Below are 23,440 nucleotides of genomic sequence, written 5' to 3'. Positions count from 1 at the left end.
AATCCCTGGTTCTTCAAGGTTTGTTATATCCAACATCCCCACCCTCCAGATCATCCAGTGGACCCAAAAGCTTCTGGAGTCAGCACCTTCTAAACAGAAGGGGTGAAATAGAGAGTGGGGGGTGGGTTGTGGATTTGGGAAAATAGCCTTTGAGGTGATTAGAATTTATTTGTTTGAATAGTTCACTATGAACTTTGGAGAGGAGAGATCGGTAACCAAATCAGGCTCGTCTCAAACATCTTACAACACCAGGTTAAAGTCCAACAGGTTTGTTTCGATGTCACTAGCTTTTGGAGCGCTGCTCCTTCCTCAGGTGAATGAAGAGGTATTCGGAGCAGCGCTCCGAAAGCTAGTGACATCGAAACAAACCTGTTGGACTTTAACCTGGTGTTGTAAGACTTCGTACTGTGCTCACCCCAGTCCAACGCCGGCATCTCCACATCATAGATTGAAGAAGGAAGTATCCCTGCAGGCAGCCATATTTCCTATACATCCCCAAAACAATTTAGTTCTGCTTGCTGCACAGTCCTAAATATAAATACATATGTTGGAAAAGATTTTGGCCTCAAAGCTGCATAACTTCCACAAATCAAAGATCACCAAGTCATAACGTCAGTCAAGCTATCAATATCCTTGTCAATGAAAAGCACCATTAGGACCAATCCAATGTTATTCAGGAAATAATGCAGTATGGTGTAACAATTCAGACATCATGCACCAGATAAGTTAAAAGCATTTCATACTGGTGTCTCTGGAATAACAATCTTAAGTTATGGCTTGATGTGACACGAGGTAAACCGTTCAGACTGAAGGAACCAGACGCACAGCTGCTGGTTTCCCTTGTCTCTGACATGCTTATTTGTTGAGGTTGGTGCCAAATGTAGATTCTATGCAGTTAAGGCTTAAATCCAAGTTGGTGGGAAAATTGTTCTAGACACAAAATTACGACCTGTGCAGCAGCTTTCATCAGATCTTTTCTACAGATACTTCAAGCCATTGGCAAAGCAGGTGTGCACATTTCCTGCAGTCTGTTTTGCACAGACAGGTTCTCACAAGCTTCCCTCAGACTGGTGATCCAGGAATTGTAATCAAACTTAAAGCACAAAAGCTTCGTCGGGTTTCCCAATTACTGTTATTGTTCAGCTCCTGCTTTCTACCTGGCAGTGAGCTTCAACCCTCTGATACCACACAGCAGACCAATGACAGCATATTTAGAGACCTCATTTATGCTAATAAAGTTAATCTAAAAGGTATGCATAAGAGGCACATGCATTGTTTGAACATGGGTGCAGAGCATATCCTGCAAGGTGGTTTTGATCACTACCTTACAGGCACTTTCTTTCCACAAGGCAAGCTCGCGGGTTGTTGAAAGTGAGTTCTATGAACCTGAGCGAATTTCTGTAATCCTTATATTGTTCAGTGGGCAATATCACCTGTGTTAGAAGTTTGGGTAAAGTCCCACCATGCATGAGTGAGTCAGTGTAGTACTGAAGGAGCAACATTGTTGTAGGAGGTGCATTTCAGGACAATTGTTAAGCTGAGCAAGTCTGCCTGTCTGGATGAAGCTAAAGGATCCCAGATGGTACTATTTAGAGGTGAATTAGGGCAACTCTCACAGTTTTCTGGCCAGGAAAAATCTTTCAACCTAAAAACCAAAAGCTGTTTGCTGTTTGAGCTCTCATCATTAATTAGCCCTGATCCTGTGAACAAATTCTATCCTCTAAATCAGAGTGAATCAGAGTGCCCGTACCACCGGTATGCTGTTCACCCCACACTGAGTTTAAGCCTCCTTATCTTCTCTATCACAGAGACAACCTCCTTCAACTTCCATACCACTACCTATCTCTTCCCCTCTGACGCTGTTACATTTCCCTTGAGATTTACAGGCCAATGCTCTCTTTTCCAGCCTTTCACCATCCAGACACTCTATCTTATTCAAAGCTCTACTGTTAGTATTTTATCCCACACAATTTAATGCCCATACATCACCCAACACCATGCTGACCCACGTTCCTTCCTGTCTGCAAACATTACAAATTGAAGATTCTCCTGCTTACATTGTATTACCTCACTCTGTTGTCAAAACTTCCACCAGCCACACAATTAATCCCAAAATCTCTGCTCTCCTCACTTCGGCCTCTGTGCATCCCAGTCCCCTATCCCCATCATTGCTGGTTGTGCAATAGAAGTCTAGATCCAATCCATTTTAATTTCCTCCATAGGTCCCTCCACCTGCCTCTAGAGATCCTCCTTCGAGCCTATTTTTTTAATAAAAATTAGTTCCCATCTAATAACTGACTCTCCCGCTAGACAGCCATTTCCCTCAGGCCTCTGAAGTGCTTTGGAACATTTATCTACATTTATGGCACCAAATAAATTCAGGTGGTTGTTTGCACCTTTGCTGTTGTAAACATTTTTCCTGTTGATTCCCTTATTTCTCCTTTCTTTGTTTTTGCCGTTATCATTTTTTGTCCATGGATGCTTAATGGACATGTGTCTTTAAGTCAAGGAGCAGAAAGAATGAGGAATTCAAGAAGTCGAAACCATAGTATTTGGTGCTAGTGTTCGACCAGGAGAACTCACACTTTGTGGTACCCAAAAGATGGGGTGGGACTCGGTTCAATTGGGTGGCTGGTGCCAAAAGGCCGTATTCTACCTGGCAACAGGTGGTGATTGGATCCTACTCGAGTGGAATGATTTTCAGAGACCCCAGAAGCTCAGTGTTAGGTCCTGGACACTGAAGAAGAAGGAGCTGTGAATGGCTGCTCTCGCCAGAAATGTGGTGAGCTGCTGCCCTCCTGAATCTAAAGAGAACCTGAATGAATCAATCTACCGTGAAAACCATTACAGGCTGCAAACAGAGACCTCAATCGGAAAGCATACTTTGAAGGAAAGTGTGCTTAAAGACAACCACCTGAAACAAAGAGTTGTTATACTTTTACTTATTATTTTCATCCCTCACTTCCCATCTGTGTTTGTTTGTCTTGTGTGTGTGTGTAGAGGGAGGGGATTTCAGAATTAGATAATATTTAGCCAGTTGTATTTGCTGCATATTTCATTATAGTTCTTGCTGTAAATAAAAAGTAATTAGGTTTAAATTTACAAACCTAGTGACTGTAATTATTGACCAGCCAAGGACCAAAGAATTTGGGTATAGTTCAAAGAATAATTGGTTAATTCAATTGTTTTGTGACTCTGGGGTAAGTGGGGCTGGAATTGTGCCCTATCCCAGGGTGTTGTAACATTGTGCACAGTATTGCAGCTGCACTTGCTCCCATAACAATAGAGACTGCATTTCAAAAGCACTTCATTGGCTGGAAAGGGCTTTGGCATATCTTGAGGGCTGTGAAAAGTGTTACATTAAAATGCAATTTCTTCTTTCTTTCACACTGCTGATCCATTGACCAACAAATGAATTCATGTTACAGCATTTTCAGATCAGGATCACGCTGCAGTTTCCTGTGTCAGAAAGGTAGGAGAAGGGGAATGCTGCTCTTGTACCTTCGCATTGCCCCTTGTAATTCTTTTTCCATCCATAGCAGCATTCAAGCCGGGATCCGTAGCGACAAAGTCCGGATTGAATTCCAGAATGTCTTTGCTCTCGAAAACTGGGGGAGAAAAACACAGATGTGTCACCATTTAATTAGAGCTATGATGTATCTTTTCTCATCAGACTGCTTAAAATCTTGGGTGCTGAAGCGGGTGGCCTTATGGATCAACAATACCAACCATGGTTCACGAATGGCGGGTGGCTCTTGTATTCCTCAGATCTCTTTGACTGACGACTGCGTGATTGCATTGTGACTCCGAGGAACTGGAGCTGTACTCAGGACCATGGGAATGTTACTTTCTATGGAGCTGCATTCTCTAGAGAGTTGGATTGGCGCATGGTGTGCAGGACAACAGCACGTTTACACTCTGCAGATTGATCAGGAGTTTTCCGACAGTTTCTGGAGCTTTTGACCAAAAATAATACCAATTCCAGGTGATGGTGAGGCAATCTGGAAAACAGAATGACGTAGCCACAACCATTCCTTCCCATAACCCCGCTGTAATCCTGAAATGCCCACTCGATGCCCTGAGTCATTTAAATGAAGTGGAAGATTTTTTTTAAAAATTTAAGAGTACCCAATTAATTTTTCGAATTAAGGGCCAATTTAGCGTGGCCAATCCACCTACCCTGCACATCTTTAGGTTGTGGAGGCGAAACCCACGCAAACACGAGGAGAATGGGCAAACTCCACATGGACAGTGACCCAGAGCCGGGACCCCGGCGCCGTGAGGCAGCAGTGCTAACTACTGCGCCACCGTGCTGCCCCATGAAATGGAAGTTAGCCAAGTGTCACCCCCCCTTCATTGCCAAAATATCCCTAAGTTCGCAACTACTTATATCACCTACAGATATTTACATAGGATATACAGCACAGAAAGAAGCCATCTGCCCCATTCAGGCTATGTCAGTGTTTATGCCCCACATTAGCTTAATTCCATTTCATCTCATCTGATTCTATCATCGTTATCATTTATTCACTTCTCCCTTAAGGTTTATTTAGCTTCCGCTTAAATGCATCTATTATTCGCTTCAGCCTCCAGAGGGCTCCACATTCTTGCCATTCTTTGGATAAAGACGTTTTTTCAGAATTCCCAATTAGAATTCTTGGTAATCAATTTTTATTGAGGGCCTCTAGCTATGATCTTCCCAACAAGAGGAACCATTCTCTCTGTATCCATTCAATCAAAACCTTTCATCGTTTTGAAGACCTCCTATTAGGCTAACACTCAGCATTCTTTATTTGATAGAAAGGAAAGCCAGCCTATCAATCCTTTCCTTATACATTTACCCACCCATTTCTGGTATCCTCCTTGTATGTCTTCTCTGCATCCTCTCCAATGCCTCTATTTCCTGTAATCTATGGAGCTACCCCAGAGTGTGATGGATTCTCGGACAGTAAGTAAATTTAAAGCAGAGTTAGACACATTTTTAATAATAATAATAATCTTTATTGTCACAAGTAATGGGCTGAAGGGTTATGGAGAATGGGCAGGATGGTAGAGTTGAGGCCAGGATGAGATCAGCCATAATCAAATGGCAGAGCAGACTCGATGGGCCAAATGGTTTAATTCTGCTCCTTTATCTTATGAACTTATAATATGGCTATCAGAACTACATACAGAATTCTAAGTGTAGTTTAATTAAGATTCAATATGGATTTCACATAACTTTTTGATTTTATTCCTCTAGAAATATCATTTTTTTCATTGGTTATAAAGTTATATCTTTGTTTTTTTAATGGCCTTGCTCATGTACAGTTAAACTTTTAGTGATTAGTTATCTGTACTCCAAGATCCCTTTGCTCTTCTATTCCATCTGGATGGTTTTGAACTTCATTTGACAATTATTTGCCCATTCTGCAAGAACCTGTAATTTGTTGCAGTCCTCCTCAGCATTCATTATCACCGCAAACAGCCCCCCCCCCCCCCCCCACCCCGCTCCACAATTTGATATCAACCTCTAAATTTTAAAATAATGTAAATTGTGAACAGCAGTCAGCACTGATCCTCGTCGAGGACCAGTTCCCGCCTTCTGCCACTCTGAATAACGACCCCTCACTCCGACTCTCTGCTTTCTGTGGTGAAGCCAGCTGGCAATCTATTTTCTTTCAGGTGGCTTTGTTGAGCTTGGACAGTGCCTGATAGGCAAGAAGAGATTGTAAGGGTGAAAGGTCACACAGCAGAGCTATTCTGCAGTGTTGATTTGGCTGGGAGTAATTTCAAGTATTTAGGTGAAATTCAGTTTCTGAGCACTTAAAGGGACTTTGTGAAGCTCATTGAGTGGTTAAAGCAAACTTTTAGTAATGAAGCAGTCCATTTCCCTCTGAGGATTCCAGTGTTGCTGTGTTTTGAGGAGAATCGAGAACTGGTTGGGAGCAGATCCAGAAACAACAGGTGACCCACTGAACTCCATGCCACAGCTTCCACACACTGTGGAGATCCAATTTGGATTTTGACCATTGACAGTTTTGGTATTTTTAAAGTGCAGTTTTGGTATTTTTAAGGCTTGCAGACCACAAATGTACAAATAAACAAGAGTTTTATTGGAAAGGTGTTTTCTCCCAGGCTGCTAAAATAGATTGATTGTTAGCCACCCCAAACCGCCGATGATGTCATTGATATGCCATGTGATCAAACTCTTAACATAACCATGTTCCAACTAGGAACAAACATGAATGCCAAACACATTTCTCCCCCTTTATATCAGAGGTTCCTGAAAATAAACACAAGATAATGTCGACAATCAAAATTTGCAATATGAACAATTAACAAACAGAACACTCAATAAGTTAGACGTTTTGGAGGATGTTAATTCCAGTGTGGTTGTCAGCGAATCTCAGATGTCTGCTTTTCGTGTTGACTTTAACTTCAGGGGTGGATTCTCTGCCCAGGAGTGGTGAGCGGGTGTCCAGGAGGGCATTATCTGGCAGGTTGGTCCGTGTGTGGCTGGCGCCATGTTGTACGCCGCGATAGCTGCAGGTCGCCTGCCCCCCCCCCCCCCGCCCCCCCCCCCCCGGCGCAGGAGAAATCTGGCCACAACTACCGGGAGCGAGGGAAAACTAGAGGGGGACCGCCGGAACCGGGGCCCCTAACCATGGCAGAACAGAGGGCCCTGGACGTGGCTGGCGGCCTGGAGGAAAGAAGGAAGAGCCGGCTGATTTGTGGTTCCCCGTGACACATGTACCAACTGCCTCCCCCAACACCACCCCCACCATGTCCCTCACACTGACCCCCCACCATTCTCACCCCCACCCTCTCCCCCACACCACCCTCACCCCCACCCTCACCACCACCACCCGACGCTGAGAGAAGCTTGGACGCCAGCGCTCCGCCCGAGACATAGTATTCCCCAGAGCTCGAGTCTGAGAATGACACTGACTTCCCATCACAGCTGTCCCCAAAACTCAGTTGGGCACTTTAGTGAAGAGGCTCCTGGGACACTGTCTGGTGCGCACCACACAGCGCATCAGGTACAGCAGGTGAAGGTAGGAACATTGCCCAGGTGCTGGTCGATGTGGTGCAGACACAGAGGGAAGTGATCCAGTCCCAGAGAGAGAAGGAGGAGATTGGGCCCATGCCGGTGGCTACCACAGGGGAGGTGCTGGAACGCCGCAACACCTCGGACTCTCCTCCTCCCTAACCCTATTGCATCTGGTGGGAAACGGGCAGCACCACACCACCATCCAGGCCCGGGCACCCCAGATGACAGCTGCCAACGGGTACCCAGGTTGCAGGGCGCAAATCACAGCAGGCTGCCTCCACTCCTGCTGTACCATCTGGACCGTGTGAGTGAATGGCCAGCTCGCATGCAAGGATCACCCAGGTGGATGGTGAAAAGTGTTATCAGCAGGAGTCAGATGTTGTCATACGATGTGGCGATCAGAGCTCATTGCAGAGTGGGTTGTCATCATCCTCCATCCCATGGACAAGACACGGTGTTACTACCAACCCAGGACCCCCATCCCATAGCGCGGCAGGAGAGGGTGTAGGTGTGGGTGTGGTGCTCATGCCACTGGCCAGTCCACCCCACCCCGCCCCAGATGGTGAACCTGGAGGCAATCAGAGTATCCCATGCGCGTTGGCCCTGGCAGTCATGTCGTCGGCCTCACTTGCCTGCCTGGGCTCCATAGCCTGACAATCCTCCTCCATCCTCCTCAGCGGACGGGGAAGAACGTTCTTCCTCCTCCTCCTCCAGCACGTCGCCCCTCTGCTGAGCGATGTTGTGGAGGATGCAGCAGGCCACCGAGATGTGGGTGTCTCTTTAAGCATTATACTGAAGGGCCCCTCCAGTACGGTCTTGGCACCTAGCCGCATCTTCAGGAGACCAAGCACCTGGGCAGGATTCTGCCGTAATCGGCAGGGCAGGCAACTCCGGTGGCAAGGAGTGGCATGAACCACTCCGGCTTCGGGCTGCCCCAAAGGTGCGGAATCCTCTGCACCTTCAGGTGCTAGGCCGGCCCATGAGTGGTTTGCGCCGCGCCAGCCGGCGGGGAAGAGGCTTGGCGCCACGCCAACTGCCGCCGAAGGGTCTCTGCCAGCCGGGGCGAGTTGGCGCATGCGCGGGAGGGCCAGTGTGTTCTGGCATCATCCCAGCGCATGCACAGAGGGCTCTGTCTCCGCACCGGCAATGGTGGACCGCTACAGCCGCCGGTGCAGAAGAATAGAGTGCCCCCATGGAACAGGCCCGCCCGTGGATCATTGGGCCTCGATGGCGGGCCGGGCCACAGTGGGGGCACCTCCCGGGGCCAGATCCCCCGAGAGCCCCAGAGGCCATCCGCGCCGCCAGGTCCTGCCGGTAAGGACCTACTCTAATTTACGCCGGCGGGACCGCCACAAAACGGGCGGCCACTCGGCCCATCGCGGGCCGGAGAATCGCCGGGGGGGGGCGCTGCCAGCGGCCGCCGACCGGCGCGGCACGATTCCTGCCCCCACCAAATCCATGGTGCCAGAGAATTCGGCAGCCAGTGGGGGCGGGATTCACGCCGCCCCCCAGCGATTCTCCGACCCGGCGGGGGGTCGGAGAATCCCGCCCCCCTGGTGTCTCTTTTCTCGAGGTTTCATTCTTGCTGCATTCACCTCATGTTTTAGGTCTCGTTTCTGGAATGCAACCTCTAAACTATCTAGTTAAAGTTGTTGGTCCTGAGGATTTCCAAAAGTGTCGTCACCCTTTAAGAACAAATCAGATTTGGCCTTCAGGGTTAGTCTGTTCAGCAAAGTCAGGTTACGGTAATTCTTCTTGCTATCGGTATGCGTGTTGGACTACTGCTGTGCAGGGTGAAATGGGAAAGGAATATTGGTGTTGCAGGCTGAGCAGCTCTAACACTTTTCATTTGGTCATCTGGAGCAACTCCCATCCAAACATCCTTCATGAGTTTCTGTGCTGGCTCCTTTTGCTCCTGTTGTCTTTGTTTACTATCAGTAACCTTATATTCTCGTTGACCATTGATGCATGAAGGAAGTCAGCAGCTTTTTTTGCAAATTGAATATTCTTTCTAATGAATCAGAGTTTCCTATGGTAAGGGAGCATGCAAATACATTCTGGACATTCTCGCCAAATTTTTCAGTACAGTTTTGACCTTCATTTTTGTCAAAGCACTCATATGTATCTTCCATAAGCCCTTGACCCTTTGTTTCTTGATCCTGTACCACATTTGTTACAGTATGTTGAGCTTTAATTGTCTTGGTCCCAAGCACTGCTAGCCTGAGCCTTGACCACAGTGGCTTTTAGAGCTTTTTTTTTAGCAGCTGCTACTTTCTGTTCCTTTAGGCTTTCGGTTGGGCCTGATTTGGACTCAGATATGAGATTTACCTTGGCCCAATTTAGCTTGATTCTCTCCAGCCTGGTTCTCCCCATGAGGGCTGGATTGTTAGAGTTAGGGTTAGGTGAAAGTGCAGGGACAAGTCTGCGGTCTCTCTGTTTAGCTGCACATTTACAGTGAAATGGCCCCTTAATGGAACCACTTCGTTGGTATAGGTTTTGAGTATTATCTTGGAAGATTTCAAGGCGGTATGTCATGATTTCTCTTGGTAAACAGTTTCTGGGTCCAACAAAAAGGCAGCTTCAGTATCCACTTCCATCTTCACTGGTTGTGGGCAGCACCGAGGTTCCAGGTTCGATCCCGGCTCAGGGTCACTGTCCGTGTGGAGTTTGCAGATTCTCCCCGTGTTTGCGTGGGTTTTGCCCCCACAACCCAAAGATGTGCAGGGTAGGTGGATTGGCCATGCTAAATTGCCCCTGAATTGGAAAAAATGAATTGGGTACACTACATTTTTTTTTAAAATGTCACTGGTTGTATTGTATTTGTTTTACGTCATGTGTACCAAGGTACAGTGAAAAGTATTGTTCTGCATACAGTCCATGGCGTTTCACGACAGCGCGAAACGGGCGCGGGCACTATCGATTCTGGCCCCCATAGGCGCCCGTTTCGCGCATGCACAGTGGCGCCGCGTCAACCCGTGCATGCACAGTGGTGCGTGCCAACCCGCGAATGCACGGGGGACTTCCTCAATGAGCCGGCACCAACGCAACATGGCGCGGGGGTTCAGGGGCTGGCCATGTAACAAAATAGGGCTGGGGCTAGAGAGGCCAGCCCACCGATCGCGGGCCAGACCCCATCGGAGGCCGCCCCCGGTGAAAGAGCCACCTCCCCCCACCCAACAGGCCGCACCCCCGACCCTGCGGGCAGAGTTCCCGCCGGCTCAAGCAGGTGTGGACGGCGCCGGCGGGACTCTGCCGTTTCTGCGCAGTCGCTCGGCCCATCAAGGCCGGGGAATCGGCGGGCCGGCCGTGGACAGCAGCCCTCGACCGGCCCCGCGCCAAATGCACCTGCACAAATGGCGCCGATTCGCTGCTCCTCGGAGAATCGCGGCCGGCGTCGGGGCGGCGTGGCGCGGTTGCGGCGATTTTCCGGCCCAGTACGGGGCTCAGAGAATCCCGCCCAGGGTTGTCCGTCCAATAAAGGAGTGACCCAGTAATGATTCAGTGCGCCTGCAATGGCCAGTACATTCAACGACAGTTCGTCATCTGACTGTGTCTCTGGTCCTTTATCGTGCCCTTTTTATAGCGTGTGGCTACTCTTCTCTCTGTCCAATTTTTCATTTCATGTATTTGGTTCTTGGTTTTTGTAATTTTTGTTTGAAATTTGTTGTTTCTTCCTCCAACCCGCACGTTCGATGTACTGTACCACCTTTCACAATTCTTGCATTTTGCATCTCTACTCCAGCAATCAGTTGCTGTGTGCACAGTTTTTGCACATTGGTGACTATTTTAAACCTGTGCCTGTGTTCGGGTCTCAGCTGACTTTTTACTCGAGTTAATTGTTATACTTCTTTAGCTGCTATTCTATAAAGATCGTGGCTTTTTGTCTAAATTGCTCTGTTAACAGCCTTTCTTGATAGCTTCACTTCGTAACTCACACACGTCTATTCTACTGGTGTCATTCAAGACATCTCCAAATTCACAGTATTCAGCTAATCTTTTCAAAGTAGCTATGAATTATACGGTTGACTTACCATCTTGCTGGTTACGTTTACGGAACTTGAACCTCTTGGCGATGACCAAATGTGTCAGTGAGAGATGGCCCAGCCATATCTCCACAATCTCACCATTGGTTTTCAAGCCTGTTTTTTCTGGTTGCACCAGACCTCACTGGAGATCTCCTCCCCACCCCCACCCTCATGGTGCTCAGGAAAGTTAGAACTACTATGTCCGCTGAAATTTTGTTCACCTGGACGAAGTATTCAAATATTTCAGTGTATATTCTCCAGAGCTCGATTCTTTCAACATACGATCCCATGGTGCCAAAAACACCTGCCATTTTGCTATGGGAAGGCTTGCATAAGCTCAAATGTGCCCGTTTCTTTTTTTTTCCTGAGCTCAGCTTGTTTCTTTTGGAGTCTGGAACACCCTCAGCTCCATACTATTGTTGCAGCATTTTGTTACTTTACTTGCTACTCAGAATAGAGGGAGCACTTTCTGGGCAGAGAACATGGCAAGCTTCTTTTGATGCTGTTTTCTCTGAAATTTTTGTTTAAATTTCGATTCCTTTGATGGTTACACTTTTTTTCGGCACCCCTCCATTTATAGCCATATTTTTATCTTCTTGATCTTTTTTTGGACGGCTGCAGTGTAGATGGACGGGTTTTCTTAGTCCACCGGATTTCTGTAGTTGTTTTTCGAGTGTTTGCAGTGTGGATTCAGACCTACTCACCACCAGTTTCTTTTGCGATATTTTTAATAAATAGGCTTACAGACCACAAAGGTATAAACAAACAAATTAGAAATGTGGGGCGGAATTCACCAACCCCCTGCCGAGTTGGAGAATCGGCACGGCGCCGCGCGAAACGCGCCATTCTGCCCCGACGCCAGGACACAATTCTCCGCAGTGGTCGGTGCGGCGCCGGTCGGGGTATGCGCCGGTCGGGGTATGCGGCAGTCAATGAAAAGCCGAGTCCCGCCGGCGCCGTTCTAACTTTCTCTGAGCTGGCGGGACCTCGGCGTTGAAGGGTCCGGGTGCGGCCTGTGTGGTGGGAGGGTGGGTCCGATCCTGGGGGGGGGGCCTCCGTAGTGGCCTGGCCCGCGATTGGGTCCCACCAATCGGCGGGCCGGCCTCTCTGCCCCCCAGCCTCCTTTCCTCTGCGCCGGCTCCTGTAGCCCTGCGCCATTTGGCGTCAGGGCCGCCGCGGGGAAGAAGGCCACTGCGCATGTGCTAGTTGGCGTCGGCTCAACTGCGCATGCGCGGAACCCACACGCCGGGATCGGCAGCTGGGGCGGCAGAGGCCGCTCCAGCGCTGTGCTAGCACCCTGTGGGTCGGAGAATGGGGTCCCGGAACGGGCGCCGACGCCGGAGTAAAACACTCCCGTTTTTACTCCAGCGTTGGCATTTAGCTGCCTGTTGGGAGAATCCCGCCCGTGCTTTCTCACAGGCTGCTAGAATAGACTGGCTGTCAGCCCGTGCAAACTGTCAATGACAGCATCAATAAGTCACGCGACCAAACTCTGTTTTTTATTGAAGGCATTTTAAATGTATACATAACCAAGAAGTACAAAAACAACTGCGGCAACAGGAAACAAACCCCTCACCAAACTCTTTACGTGGCCTTGATCCAGCTAAGAACAAACATGAATATTCAACAGCAGTGGCTGAGAAGGTATTCCCTATTGCCATAATGGAAATATTCCAGCTTTTGAAACCTCTCTTGTGAACTCTTGCCTCCTATGGCATTGTTTTTTCTGTGAATGTGAAGGTGACAATAGCTCTCGTCAGCCTCTGGTGACAGTAGTGAATCAATGGTTTATCATTGTATTAGACAGTCATAAGTCCCCCGGTTAGGCAGGTATTCGGGTTTACTCCGTTTCATACGGATCCACTAAAGCACTGAGAGGGAACAACCAACTTCTACTGATTAGCTAGATTCTCACTAGTACAAAGTGCTGTTGGTGACAATCTTATGGCTATAAAGACCTCAACAACTTCACAAACTGAAAAGGTATTTCATCTCTTAATGTCCAGATAGTGAGGAATGTTCAACTTCCTCATTGTGCTTGTCAATGTACACTATCTAGGGCACAGACATCGATCCATTAACAGAGGATATCTGTACTGCTCAGTCAGGGTAATGTGACAGGTTGGCTGATTGGAGAGCAGGAGCAATCATTTCTGCCATATGATACTTTTTAGCAATTTGAAGATGGAGGTTGAAACCAGGATGATCATTGGGCATGCCAGGATCTTAACATATCATCAGAATTCTTAAACCCTCTTTCTGACATCTGGATAGGTCAGAGGGGGCCCTCCAGGCTATAAATATTAATTGAGTAAGACAGGCGATAGCAGGCCTTCAAGCAAAAACTGCACAAACACACACACTGATAAGTGCATCTTATCCCTTTATTGTATCCTATGACTAATGGTATCTCTTAACATTGCGACTTTCTTTTGTACTTGCTTTCACTCCTATGTGGTGCTGGTGAAGAGGTGGTTTGTGGATGGCATTGTACTGATGAAGACATCAAGGACTGATGTTACATGCTTCAAAGAAGCTGATGGCTTTTGGTGTTAATGTCACTTCCATGCCCAGAATGCCTATGATGCCCAGACCGGTTAGGCAATGGCAGAAAGTTTGAGTTGCAGCAGACAAGTGCTTCAGTCTCTGATAAAAGGTCCCTTTAAAAATGGCTAGAATTCCAGCACAGCAGGAATACTATTTTTGGTAAATAGCCAAGTCTAGTTACAAGTTTTAAAAGCGCAAATGCTTGATTACTTTCCACAGTTTCCTATATTTGTATTGAGGGATAAAACTCAGGATTCAGGGTGGTAAATGGTGATTGATGTTGCCAGCATGAACGTGGGTGTCTTTAGAGCCCAGGCCTGATTTGTATAAGTTGCCCAACTGGTAGCGCAGTAAATGGACAGTCCACTCATTTACCTGGTGCCATTCCTGGTGGGCTTCCCAAGATCCAGTTAAAGTTGCAATGCACCTCTTTATGGAAGGTTGCACTTGCTGTTTACAGATTTCATTGGTATACTGGTGTCAATCTCAGAATTGGCTTGAGGAATGCCGCCAAATTTTTCAGCCTGGCTTTGTGGAGTTCTTGGTGGTGGAGATCGAGTAAGGAAGAAAATGCTGTTCCCGTGCACTCGAGTGAAGATACCAGACATCCACCAGGCTGGGACTGGGGAGAAACAATGAGCATTGGGAGGCATGTTTGCCTATAGTAACCCTTCAATTATCTCAGTAAATGAATGTTCAACGAGCTGTGACAATTTTAAGACCATCAGCTATTCTGAGATGGCTTGTTCCATAGAATCTATGGAATCCCTACAGTGTAGAAGGAGGCATTTGCCCAATCGAGTCTGCACCGACCCTCTGAAAGAGCACCTAAGCCCACTCTCCCGCCCCATCCCCATTACTCCACCGAACCTGCACATCTTTTGGGTGCTGAGGGACAATTTTAGCATAGCCATGTGGTAGTCACATGGTATTGTATATACCGCAGACGCGGGGTATTAGGATAAGGCCCCTGTACTACAGGTACGGGGGTAGATCCCTGCCTGCTGGCTCCGCCCAGTAGGCGGAGTATAAATGTGTGGGCTCTCCGAGCTGCAGCCATTTCGGCAGCAGCTGCGGGAAGCTACACATCTCTGCGTAATAAAGCCTCGATTACTCTCTACTCTCGTCTCGTTGTAATTGATAGTGCATCAATTTATTACGCAGATATTTTACAACGATGGATCTCCGCATCAAGCCTGATCGCCTGCAACTGCACCCTCAAGCAGACAACGCCAAGTCGACCTTCGCACATTGGCTAGCCTGCTTTGAAGCCTACTTAGGATCAGCGACAGAACCACCCTCAGAGGCACAGAAGCTCCAGATCCTTTACACGCGGCTGAGCTCCGATATCTTTCCCCTCATCCGGGACGCGCCGACCTACGCTGAGGCCATGGCGCTACTGAAGGAGAACTACACTCAGCAAACCAACAAAATCTACGCCAGGCACCTCCTGTCCACGCGGCATCAACTCCCCGGCGAGTCTGTGGAAGATTTCAGGCGTGCCCTGCATGCCCTGGTGAGAGACTGTGATTGCCAGGCCATTTCGGCCATTGAACATTCTGACCTGCTAGTTGGAGACGCGTTTGTTCCGGGCATAGGGTCGGCCTACATCCGCCAGCGCCTCTTAGAAGGGGCTACCCTAGACCTCGCGGCGACCAAGAAACTAGCGATCTCGCTCAGTCGCCTCACGCAATGTACAGGCGTATGCCCCCGACCGCACGGCCCACGCATCCTGGGCATCGTAGACCCCATCGGCGACCGCCCCCAGCCAACCCCAGGCCTGTGCCGTGCGGCAGCCAACAAACCCCGGGGACCCAAGCTACTTCTGCGGACAGACAAAACACTCCCGGCAGCACTGCCCGTGCGGAGCACGCTCTGCAAGGCTTGCGGGAAGGAAGGACATTTTGCTGCTGTGTGCCAGGCCCGCTTGATCGCTGCTATTATCCCTGCACCCCCCACATGCGACCCGTGGGCGCCGCCATCTTCCTCGCCTCAGACCATGAGCGGCCCGTGGGCGCCGCCATCTTGCTCGCCTCACAACACGTGCGGCCTGTGGACGCCGACATCTTGCCTGCCTCAGGACACGTGCGGCCCGTGGACCCCGCCATCTTCCTCACCTCAGGACCCTTGCCCGTCGGGCACCTCATCAGGCCGCTCATCGCCTGCAACCGCCGCCGACCAGCCGCTTCTCGCCTCCATCACGATCGACCAGTCCCGACCGCACAACCTCGTGACCGCGTCGACAACAGTGAAGGTCGACGGGCACAAGATATCCTGCCTTCTGGACTCCGGGAGCACTGAGAGCTTCATCCAACCCGCTACGGTAAGGCACTGCTCCCTCACGGTACACCCCATTAACCAGAAAATCTCCCTGACCTCCGGATCCCTCTCCATGGCGATCCGAGGGTACTGCATCGCCACCCTCACCACGCAGGGTGCAGGTTCAGCGGCTTCCGGCTCTACGTCCTCCCTGACCTCTGCGCTGCCTTGCTACTCGGCCTGGACTTCCAGTGCAACCTCCACAGCCTAACCCTGAAATTTGGCGGGCCCCTACCACCCCTTACTGTCTACGGTCTCACGACCCTTAAGGTCGACCTGCCTTCTCTGTTTGCAAACCTCACCCCGGATTGCAAACCCGTCACCACCAGGAGCAGACGGTACAGTGCCCAGAACAGGACCTTCATCAGGTCTGAACTCCAGCGGCTGCTACGGGAAGGTATTATCGTGGCCAGCAACAGCCCCTGGAGAGCCCAAGTGGTAGTTGTGAAAACTGGGGAGAAAAACAGGATGGTCGTTGACTACAGTCAGACCATCAATCGGTACACGCGTAACCCCTCCCACGCATATCTGATATGGTCAATCAGGTTGCACAGTATCGGGTCTTCGACAGTGGACTTGAAATCTGCCTACCACCAGCTCTCCATTCGCAAGGCGGACCACCCGTTCACCGCGTTTGGAGCGGACGGCCGCCTTTACCACTTTCTTAGGGTTCCTTTTGGCGTCACTAACGGGGTCTCGGTCTTCGAACGGGAGATGGACCGAATGGTTGACCGGTACGGACTGCGGGCCACCTTCCCTTACCTGGACAATGTCACTATCTGCGGCCACGACACTAACCTTTCCAAATTCCTCCACACCGCTAAACTCCTCAACCTAACCTACAACAAGAAGTGCGTGTTCAGCATGAACCAATTAGCCATCCTCGGCTATGTGGTCCAGAACGGAGTGCTAGGGCCCGACACTGATCGCATGCGCCCCTCATGGAACTCCCCCTTCCCCACTGCCCCAAGGGCCTCAAACGATGCCTGGGCGTCTTCTCGTACTACGCCCAGTGGATCCCTAACTAAGCGGACAAGGCCCACCCACTCATTCACTCCACCGTTTTCCCCCTGACGGCCGAGGCTCACCAGGCCTTCAACTGTATCAAGGCCGACATTGTCAAGGCCACGATGCACGCGGTCGACGAGACGCTCCCGTTCCAAGTCGAGAGCGATGCATCAGACGTCGCTCTAGCCGCCACCCTCAACCAGGCAGGCAGGCCCGTGGCATTCTTTTCCTGCACCCTCCATGCCTCCGAAATTCGGCACTCCTCCGTTGAAAAGGAGGCCCAAGCTATCGTTGAAGCTGTGCGGCATTGGAGGCATTACCTGGCCGGCAGGAGATTCACTCTCCTCACTGACCAAGGGTCGGTTGCCTTCATGTTCAACAACACACAGCACACAGCGGGGTAAGATCAAAAATGATAAGATCTTGAGGTGGAGGATCGAGCTCTCCACCTACAATTACGAGATTTTGTATTGCCCCGCTAAGCTCAACGAGTCCCCCGATGCTCTATCCCGAGGTACTTGTGCCAGCGCACAAGTGGACCGACTCCGGACCCTGCACGACGATCTCTGTCACCCAGGGGTCACCCGCTTTTATCACTTCATAAAGGCCCGCAATCTGCCCTACTCCATCGAGGAAGTCAGGGCTATCACCAGAGACTGCCAGGTCTGCGCGGAGTGTAAACGCACTTCTACCGGCCAGACCGAGTGCACCGGTGAAGGCTTCCCGCCCCTTTGAACGCCTCAGCGTGGACTTCAAAGGGCCCCTCCACTCCGCCGACCGAAACACGTATTTTCTTAATGTGGTCGACGAATATTCCAGATTCCCCTTCGCCGTCCCATGCCCCGATATGACATCTGCCACCGTCATCAAAGCCCTCAACACAATCTTCACTCTGTTCGGTTTCCCCGCCTTCATCCACAGCGACCGGGGATCCTCATTTATGAGCGATGAGCTGCGCCAGTACCTGCTCAACAGGGGCATTGCTTCGAGCAGGATGACCAGCTACAACCCCTGGGGAAACGGGCAGGTGGAGCGGGAGAATGGGACGGTCTGGGAGGCCGTCCAGCTGGCCCTATGGTCCAGAAATCTCCTGGCCTCCTGCTGGCAGGAGGTCCTCCCGGACGCCCTTTACTCCATTCAGTCGCTCCTTTGCACTGCGACTAATGAAACTCCCCATGAACGTCTCCTTGCCTTCCCCAGGAAGTTCACCTCCGTGGTTTCGCACCCAACGTGGCTGGCAGCTCCAGGACTCGTCCTTCTGCGCAAGCACGTGCGGCTACACAAGGTAGACCCGTTGGTTGAGAGGGTACAGTTACTTCACGCGAACCCGCAGTACGCCTACGTAGCGTACCCCAACGGCTGCCAAGACACAGTCTCCCTATGGGACCTGGCACCAGCTGCGTCACCACCCCCCCCCCGCCCCGGCGCCACCCTCCCTCCCCCCAACGCACCCCACCACAGCCCCTGCTCCAGGATGATCCGTCCTCCCCTTGGTCCCACCCGGGGATGAAGATGAGGTCGACACGCTCCCGGAGTCACCGACGACCGAACCGACGCCGAAATCGCCACCAGAACTGCGGCGCTCGCAACGACGGATCAAGGCGCCCAATCGTCTGAATTTGTAAACTTTTCCTTAAAATGTTAAACACCTGAATGTAAATAGTTTTCCACCACCCCCGCTGGACTCTTTTTTAACAGGGGGTGAATGTGGTAGTCACCACTGCTGTATTGTATATACCGCATACGAGGGGTATTACGGTAAGGCCCCTGTACTACAGGTACGGGGGTAGATCCCTGCCTGCTGGCTCCGCCCAGTAGGTGGAGTATAAATGTGTGTGCTCACCGAGCTGCAGCCATTTCGGCAGCAGCTGCGGGAGGCTACACATCTCTGCGTAATAAAGCCTTGATTACGCTTTACTCTTGTCTCGTCGTAATTGATAGTGCATCAAGCCAATCCACCTAAGCTTTACATCTTTGGACTGTAGGAGAAAACCAAAACACCTGGAGGAAACCCACACAGACAGTTATGTTGAACCATTCCTCTTCCTTTTCCTCTAAGCCCCTGTTGACACCTTGACTCTGGAAAAGGTATCTCCATGGAGGGTAATCTTCCTGAGGATGCACTCTCACCTTTCCATTCCTCTCCCACACCAGCAAGCACAGGGACTGGCACACTAATGCTGTGAGTTCCAGTGGCCCAAAGGAAGTGAAGCATCCATCAGAAGTGAGAATGAACTCCTGGTGATACCAGGTATCTGGGGCGTCATTCTCCGACCCCCCAGCGGGTCGGAGAATGGCCGTTGGCCGCCGTGAATCCCGCCCCCGCCGGTTGCCGAAGTCTCCGGTACCGGATATTCGGCGGGGGCGGGAATCGGGCCGCGCTGGTTGGCGGGCCCCCCCGCTCGATTCTCCGGCCCGGGTGGGCCGAAGTCCCGCCGATAAATTGCCTGTCCCGCCGGCGTAAATTAGAGTTGCAATTTAACGGCGGGACAAGGCGGCGTGAGCAGGCTCCGGGGTCCTGGGGGGGGCGCGGGGCGATCTGGCCCTGTGGGGTGCCCCCACGGTGGCCTGGCCCGCGATCGAGGCCCACCAATCCGCGGGCGGGCCTGTGCCGTGGGGGTACTCTTTCCCTTCCGCCTCCGCAACGGTCTCCACCATGGCGGAGGCGGAAGAGACTCTCCCCACTGCGCATGCGCGGGAAACTGTCAGCGGCCGCTGACGCTCCCGCGCATGCGCCGCCCCGACATGTCATTTCCGCGCCAGCTCGCGGGGCAACAAAGGCTGTTTCCGCCAGCTGGCTGGGCGGAAATCCCTCCGGCGCCGGCCTAGCCCCTCAATGTTGGGGCACGGCCCCCAAGGATGCGGAGCATTCCGCACCTTTGGGGCGGCACAATGCCCGTCTGATTGGCGCCGTTTTGGGCGCCAGTCGGCGGACATCGTGCCGTTTGGGGAGAATTTCGCCCGTGGAGAGCAAGATCATCTTCCAGTTCTCTTGTTTGGGACCAGGGGCGCCATTCTCCGACCCCCCAGAGGGTCGGAGAATGGCCATTGGCCGCCGTGAATCCCGCCCCCGCCGGTTGCCGAAGTCTCCGAAGGGAGAAAAGTCGGCGGGGCGTTAATGGCGCCGCTGCCGCGGAGAATGTCACGGGTCTGCGCAAGGCAGCCGATTTTCGGCCTGCCGATATTCTCCCTTCCGGATGGGCCGAAGTCCCGTTGACGTGATGACCGTTCACGTCGACGTAAATTAAACCTCCTTTTCATCGGCGTGACCCTGTGCTCCAGGGTCACGCCGACCAGCGTGGAGGTGAGTGACGGCCTGGGGGGTTGGCTCTGGGCAGGCGATGGCGTGGCCGCAGTCTGAATGTGTGGGGAGAGGTGTGTCTCGGGTTGTGTGTGTGTGTGTGTGCGGCGGGGGGGGGTGGTTAGAGTGGGCTGGGCTCCGGGGGAGTGCCGTGAGGGGGTCCGTGCCGGGGAGGGGGATGGGGGGGGTCCGTGCCGGGGTGGAGGTTGGGGGGGGTGTCCGTGCCGGGGAGGGGGATGGGGGGTCCGTGCCGGGGTGGATTTTGGGGGGGGGGTCTGTGCCGGGGTGGAGGTTGGGAGGGGGTCCATGCCGGGGTGGAGGTTGGGGGGGGTCCGTGCCGGGGAGGGGGATGCGAGGGCAAGTGAGTTGGTCCACCTGGCCAGGTGCCAGCCTCCAACAGTTGGACCCATGCGGTCCATGCTACCTGGCTGGGGGGAGGAGGGGATATGGGCAATGATGACATGTCGTCGTTCCCCTCCCCCCCACCATGCCGTCATGTTTTCCGATCATCCAGTGATGTTGGCCGCCGTGGCGGCAGCCGCTAATGTCTATGTTGCCCTGGATGAGGAGGAGGAGCGTGCCAGAGAGGCGGCGCAGGCTGCCGCAGAGGGACAGGCGGCAGCCGCCCAGGCTGGAGGGACACCTGACCGACAGGACGAGGAGGGGGAGGAGGACGTCGCGGCCCCACGGCAACGGAGGCACCCGAGGGCGCCCCGTGTGTACCGGCCCCGGCAGTCATACCAGGACCTCACGGACCGCGAATGCAGGAGGAGACGCCGGATGAGGCGGGAAACAGTGGCACACATCTGCCACCTGCTGGCACACCTGTCACCGCGTGGCACTGGCGGGGGACACCCTCTCCCTGTGTCCGTCAAGGTTACGGTGGCCCTGAACTTTTATGCAACGGGGTCATTCCAGGCACCGAGTGGGGACCTGTCTGGCATATCGCAGACATCGGTGCATCGGTGCACCGCTACATCCACTTCCCCGTGGACCGGGCCAGCCAAGATGCCCGGGCCGTGGGCTTCTCTGCCGTGGCCGGGTTCCCCATGGTCCAGGGCGCGATCGATGGGATGCACATCGCCGTGCGGCCACCTGCAGATAACAGGGCCGTGTTCACCAATAGGAAGGGGACCTATTCGATGAACATACAGGTGGTCTGCGACCACCGCATGATGATCCTGCACGTCTGCGCCCGTTACCCAGGCAGTGTACACGACTCATACGTGTTGTCGCGGTCATCCATCCCCGGTATGTACGAGGGACGCCATCCCCGGCTGAGGGGCTGGTTGCTGGGCGACAGGGATGTGGCTGATGACGCCTATACGGAGGCCACGCAATGAGGCGGAGAACCGCTACAATGATGCCCATGTAGCGACAAGGGGAGTGATAGAGAGGTGCTTTGGCGTGCTGAAGATGCGTTTCAGGTGCCTGGACCTCTCTGGGGGCGCCCTCCAGTATCAGTCAGATAGGGTCGGCCGCATCATTGTGGTGTGCTGCGTCCTGCACAACATAGCCCAGCAGAGGGGCGATGTGCCGCAGGCAGAGGAGGGCGGAGTGGAGGAGCAGCAGGAAGAGGCGCAGTCCTCCCCAGATGAGGGGGATGGGGGTAATGGTCAGGGCAGACGGGCTAGACACGGGCGGGTGGCTGTCCACCGTTACCGGCTGGCCCAGCGGGCACGGGACAGGCTGATAGCCGCCCGCTTCACTGACTAGATGGGCGTGGGAATCGGGTAGTATGGCCACAGACCGCACACCATGGCAACAGCCGATCACCCACACCCCCCACCCATCCACCCACCCAGCACCCTCACCCCCCTCCCCAACCCCATCCACCCCACCCGCATGCACACCACCCCCCCCCATTGCCAATCCACCTGCGGCACAACGGGCCGGGCTCACACAGTTGCGGGTGGACGCGTGTCTATTGCAGGCCATGGAGGATGATGACAACCCGCCCTGCGGTGAGTTCCTGGCTCTACATCGTTGGACTATGTCTGACCCATGGCCACAGTACCACCATCCACCCGGACCATCCCTGCATGCGGCTGTGACACTGCAGCGCACGGTCCCGTCCTCTGCCCGGGGGATGTTGATGGCGGCCCAGGGGGAAGGGGGCAGACTCACCTGGGGCTGAGGTAAGACCACCCCTCACACACACACTTGCGCTCAACGTACATGACACCCCCGCACGCTTTGGACAGAGCACAAAGGCAGCTTCGGTAGGTGTAACATTGACTTTAATAACCAAAGGAGTTCATGCACGTGCCCTCGCCCCTAAAACTCATCTGTGCCCTGCACCCGTGCCAACTTACTCAGTGTCTAATTGTTTGGCCTTACGGGCCCTTTGACTACGTCTACGTGGTTCCCCAGACGGTACAGCAGAACTGGAGGTGGACTCCTGTGATTCCTGCCCTCTGACACTGGATCCCTTTGGCAGCCGTTTCCTGGGGCGTCCTGGCCTAGATGGGCCAGGCTGCGGCCCGGGCGACTGGGATGGCGAGCTGCCAGCCTGTCCTGCCCGTTGCCCACCCGATGCACCTGGGACGGAAGGGGGGGAGTCCGAGGTGTCGCGGTGTACCGGGACCTCCCCTACAGGGGGAGCCGGGATGGACCACACCACCTCCTCCTCCCTCGGGGTGCCCGATGGCCCCCAGGCCTCTACATGCAGCACGGTAGCCTTGTGGATAGCACAATTGCTTCACAGCTCCAGGGTCCCAGGTTCGATTCCAGCTTGGGTCACTGTCTGTGCGGAGTCTGCACATCCTCCCCGTGTGTGCGTGGGTTTCCTCCGGGTGCTCCGGTTTCCTCCCACAGTCCAAAGATGTGCAGGTTAGGTGGATTGGCCATGATAAATTGCCCTTAGTGTCCAGGGTTGCCCTTGGTGTTGGGTGGGGCTGCTGGGTTGTGGGGATGGGGTGGAGGTGTTGGCCTTGGGTGGGGTGCTCTTTCCAGGGGCTGGTGCAGACTCGATGGGCCGAATGGCCTCCTTCTGCACTGTAAATTCTATGATATGATGGGTGGGGGATGCGAACGGACTGGCCATCCGACGCCCCTCCGACATCTGGCGCTGCCAGTCCTGGAGGCCCGTGCTGGTATCGACAGGGGTCTGCAGGTTTGCAGCCATGGAGCCCAGGGGGTTGGCAAACCCTGTCTGTGACAGTGCGACGCCAACTCGCACATGGCCACTGGCGCCGATGCCCTCAG

At 52.8% G+C, this 23,440-nt stretch overlaps 1 protein-coding gene across 2 annotated transcripts in view; it reads right to left on the bottom strand.

Annotated features, from left to right (window-relative positions):
* Window positions 1-23,440, bottom strand: part of egfl6 (EGF-like-domain, multiple 6) — a 123,282-nt gene that overhangs the window by 88,495 nt on the left and 11,347 nt on the right. The window contains exon 2 of one of the 2 annotated variants that reach the window (XM_072514091.1): window positions 3,502-3,608. The exons of the other annotated variant lie outside the window; for it this stretch is intronic. Within the exon in view, the coding sequence (XP_072370192.1) occupies window positions 3,502-3,608 (107 nt within the window). The remainder of the gene's footprint in view (window positions 1-3,501; window positions 3,609-23,440) is intronic. 2 annotated transcript variants of the gene reach the window in all.

This window comes from Scyliorhinus torazame, chromosome 8, assembly GCF_047496885.1.
Source record: "Scyliorhinus torazame isolate Kashiwa2021f chromosome 8, sScyTor2.1, whole genome shotgun sequence".
NCBI lineage: Eukaryota > Metazoa > Chordata > Chondrichthyes > Carcharhiniformes > Scyliorhinidae > Scyliorhinus > Scyliorhinus torazame.
This window is presented reverse-complemented; position numbering and strand designations above follow the sequence as displayed.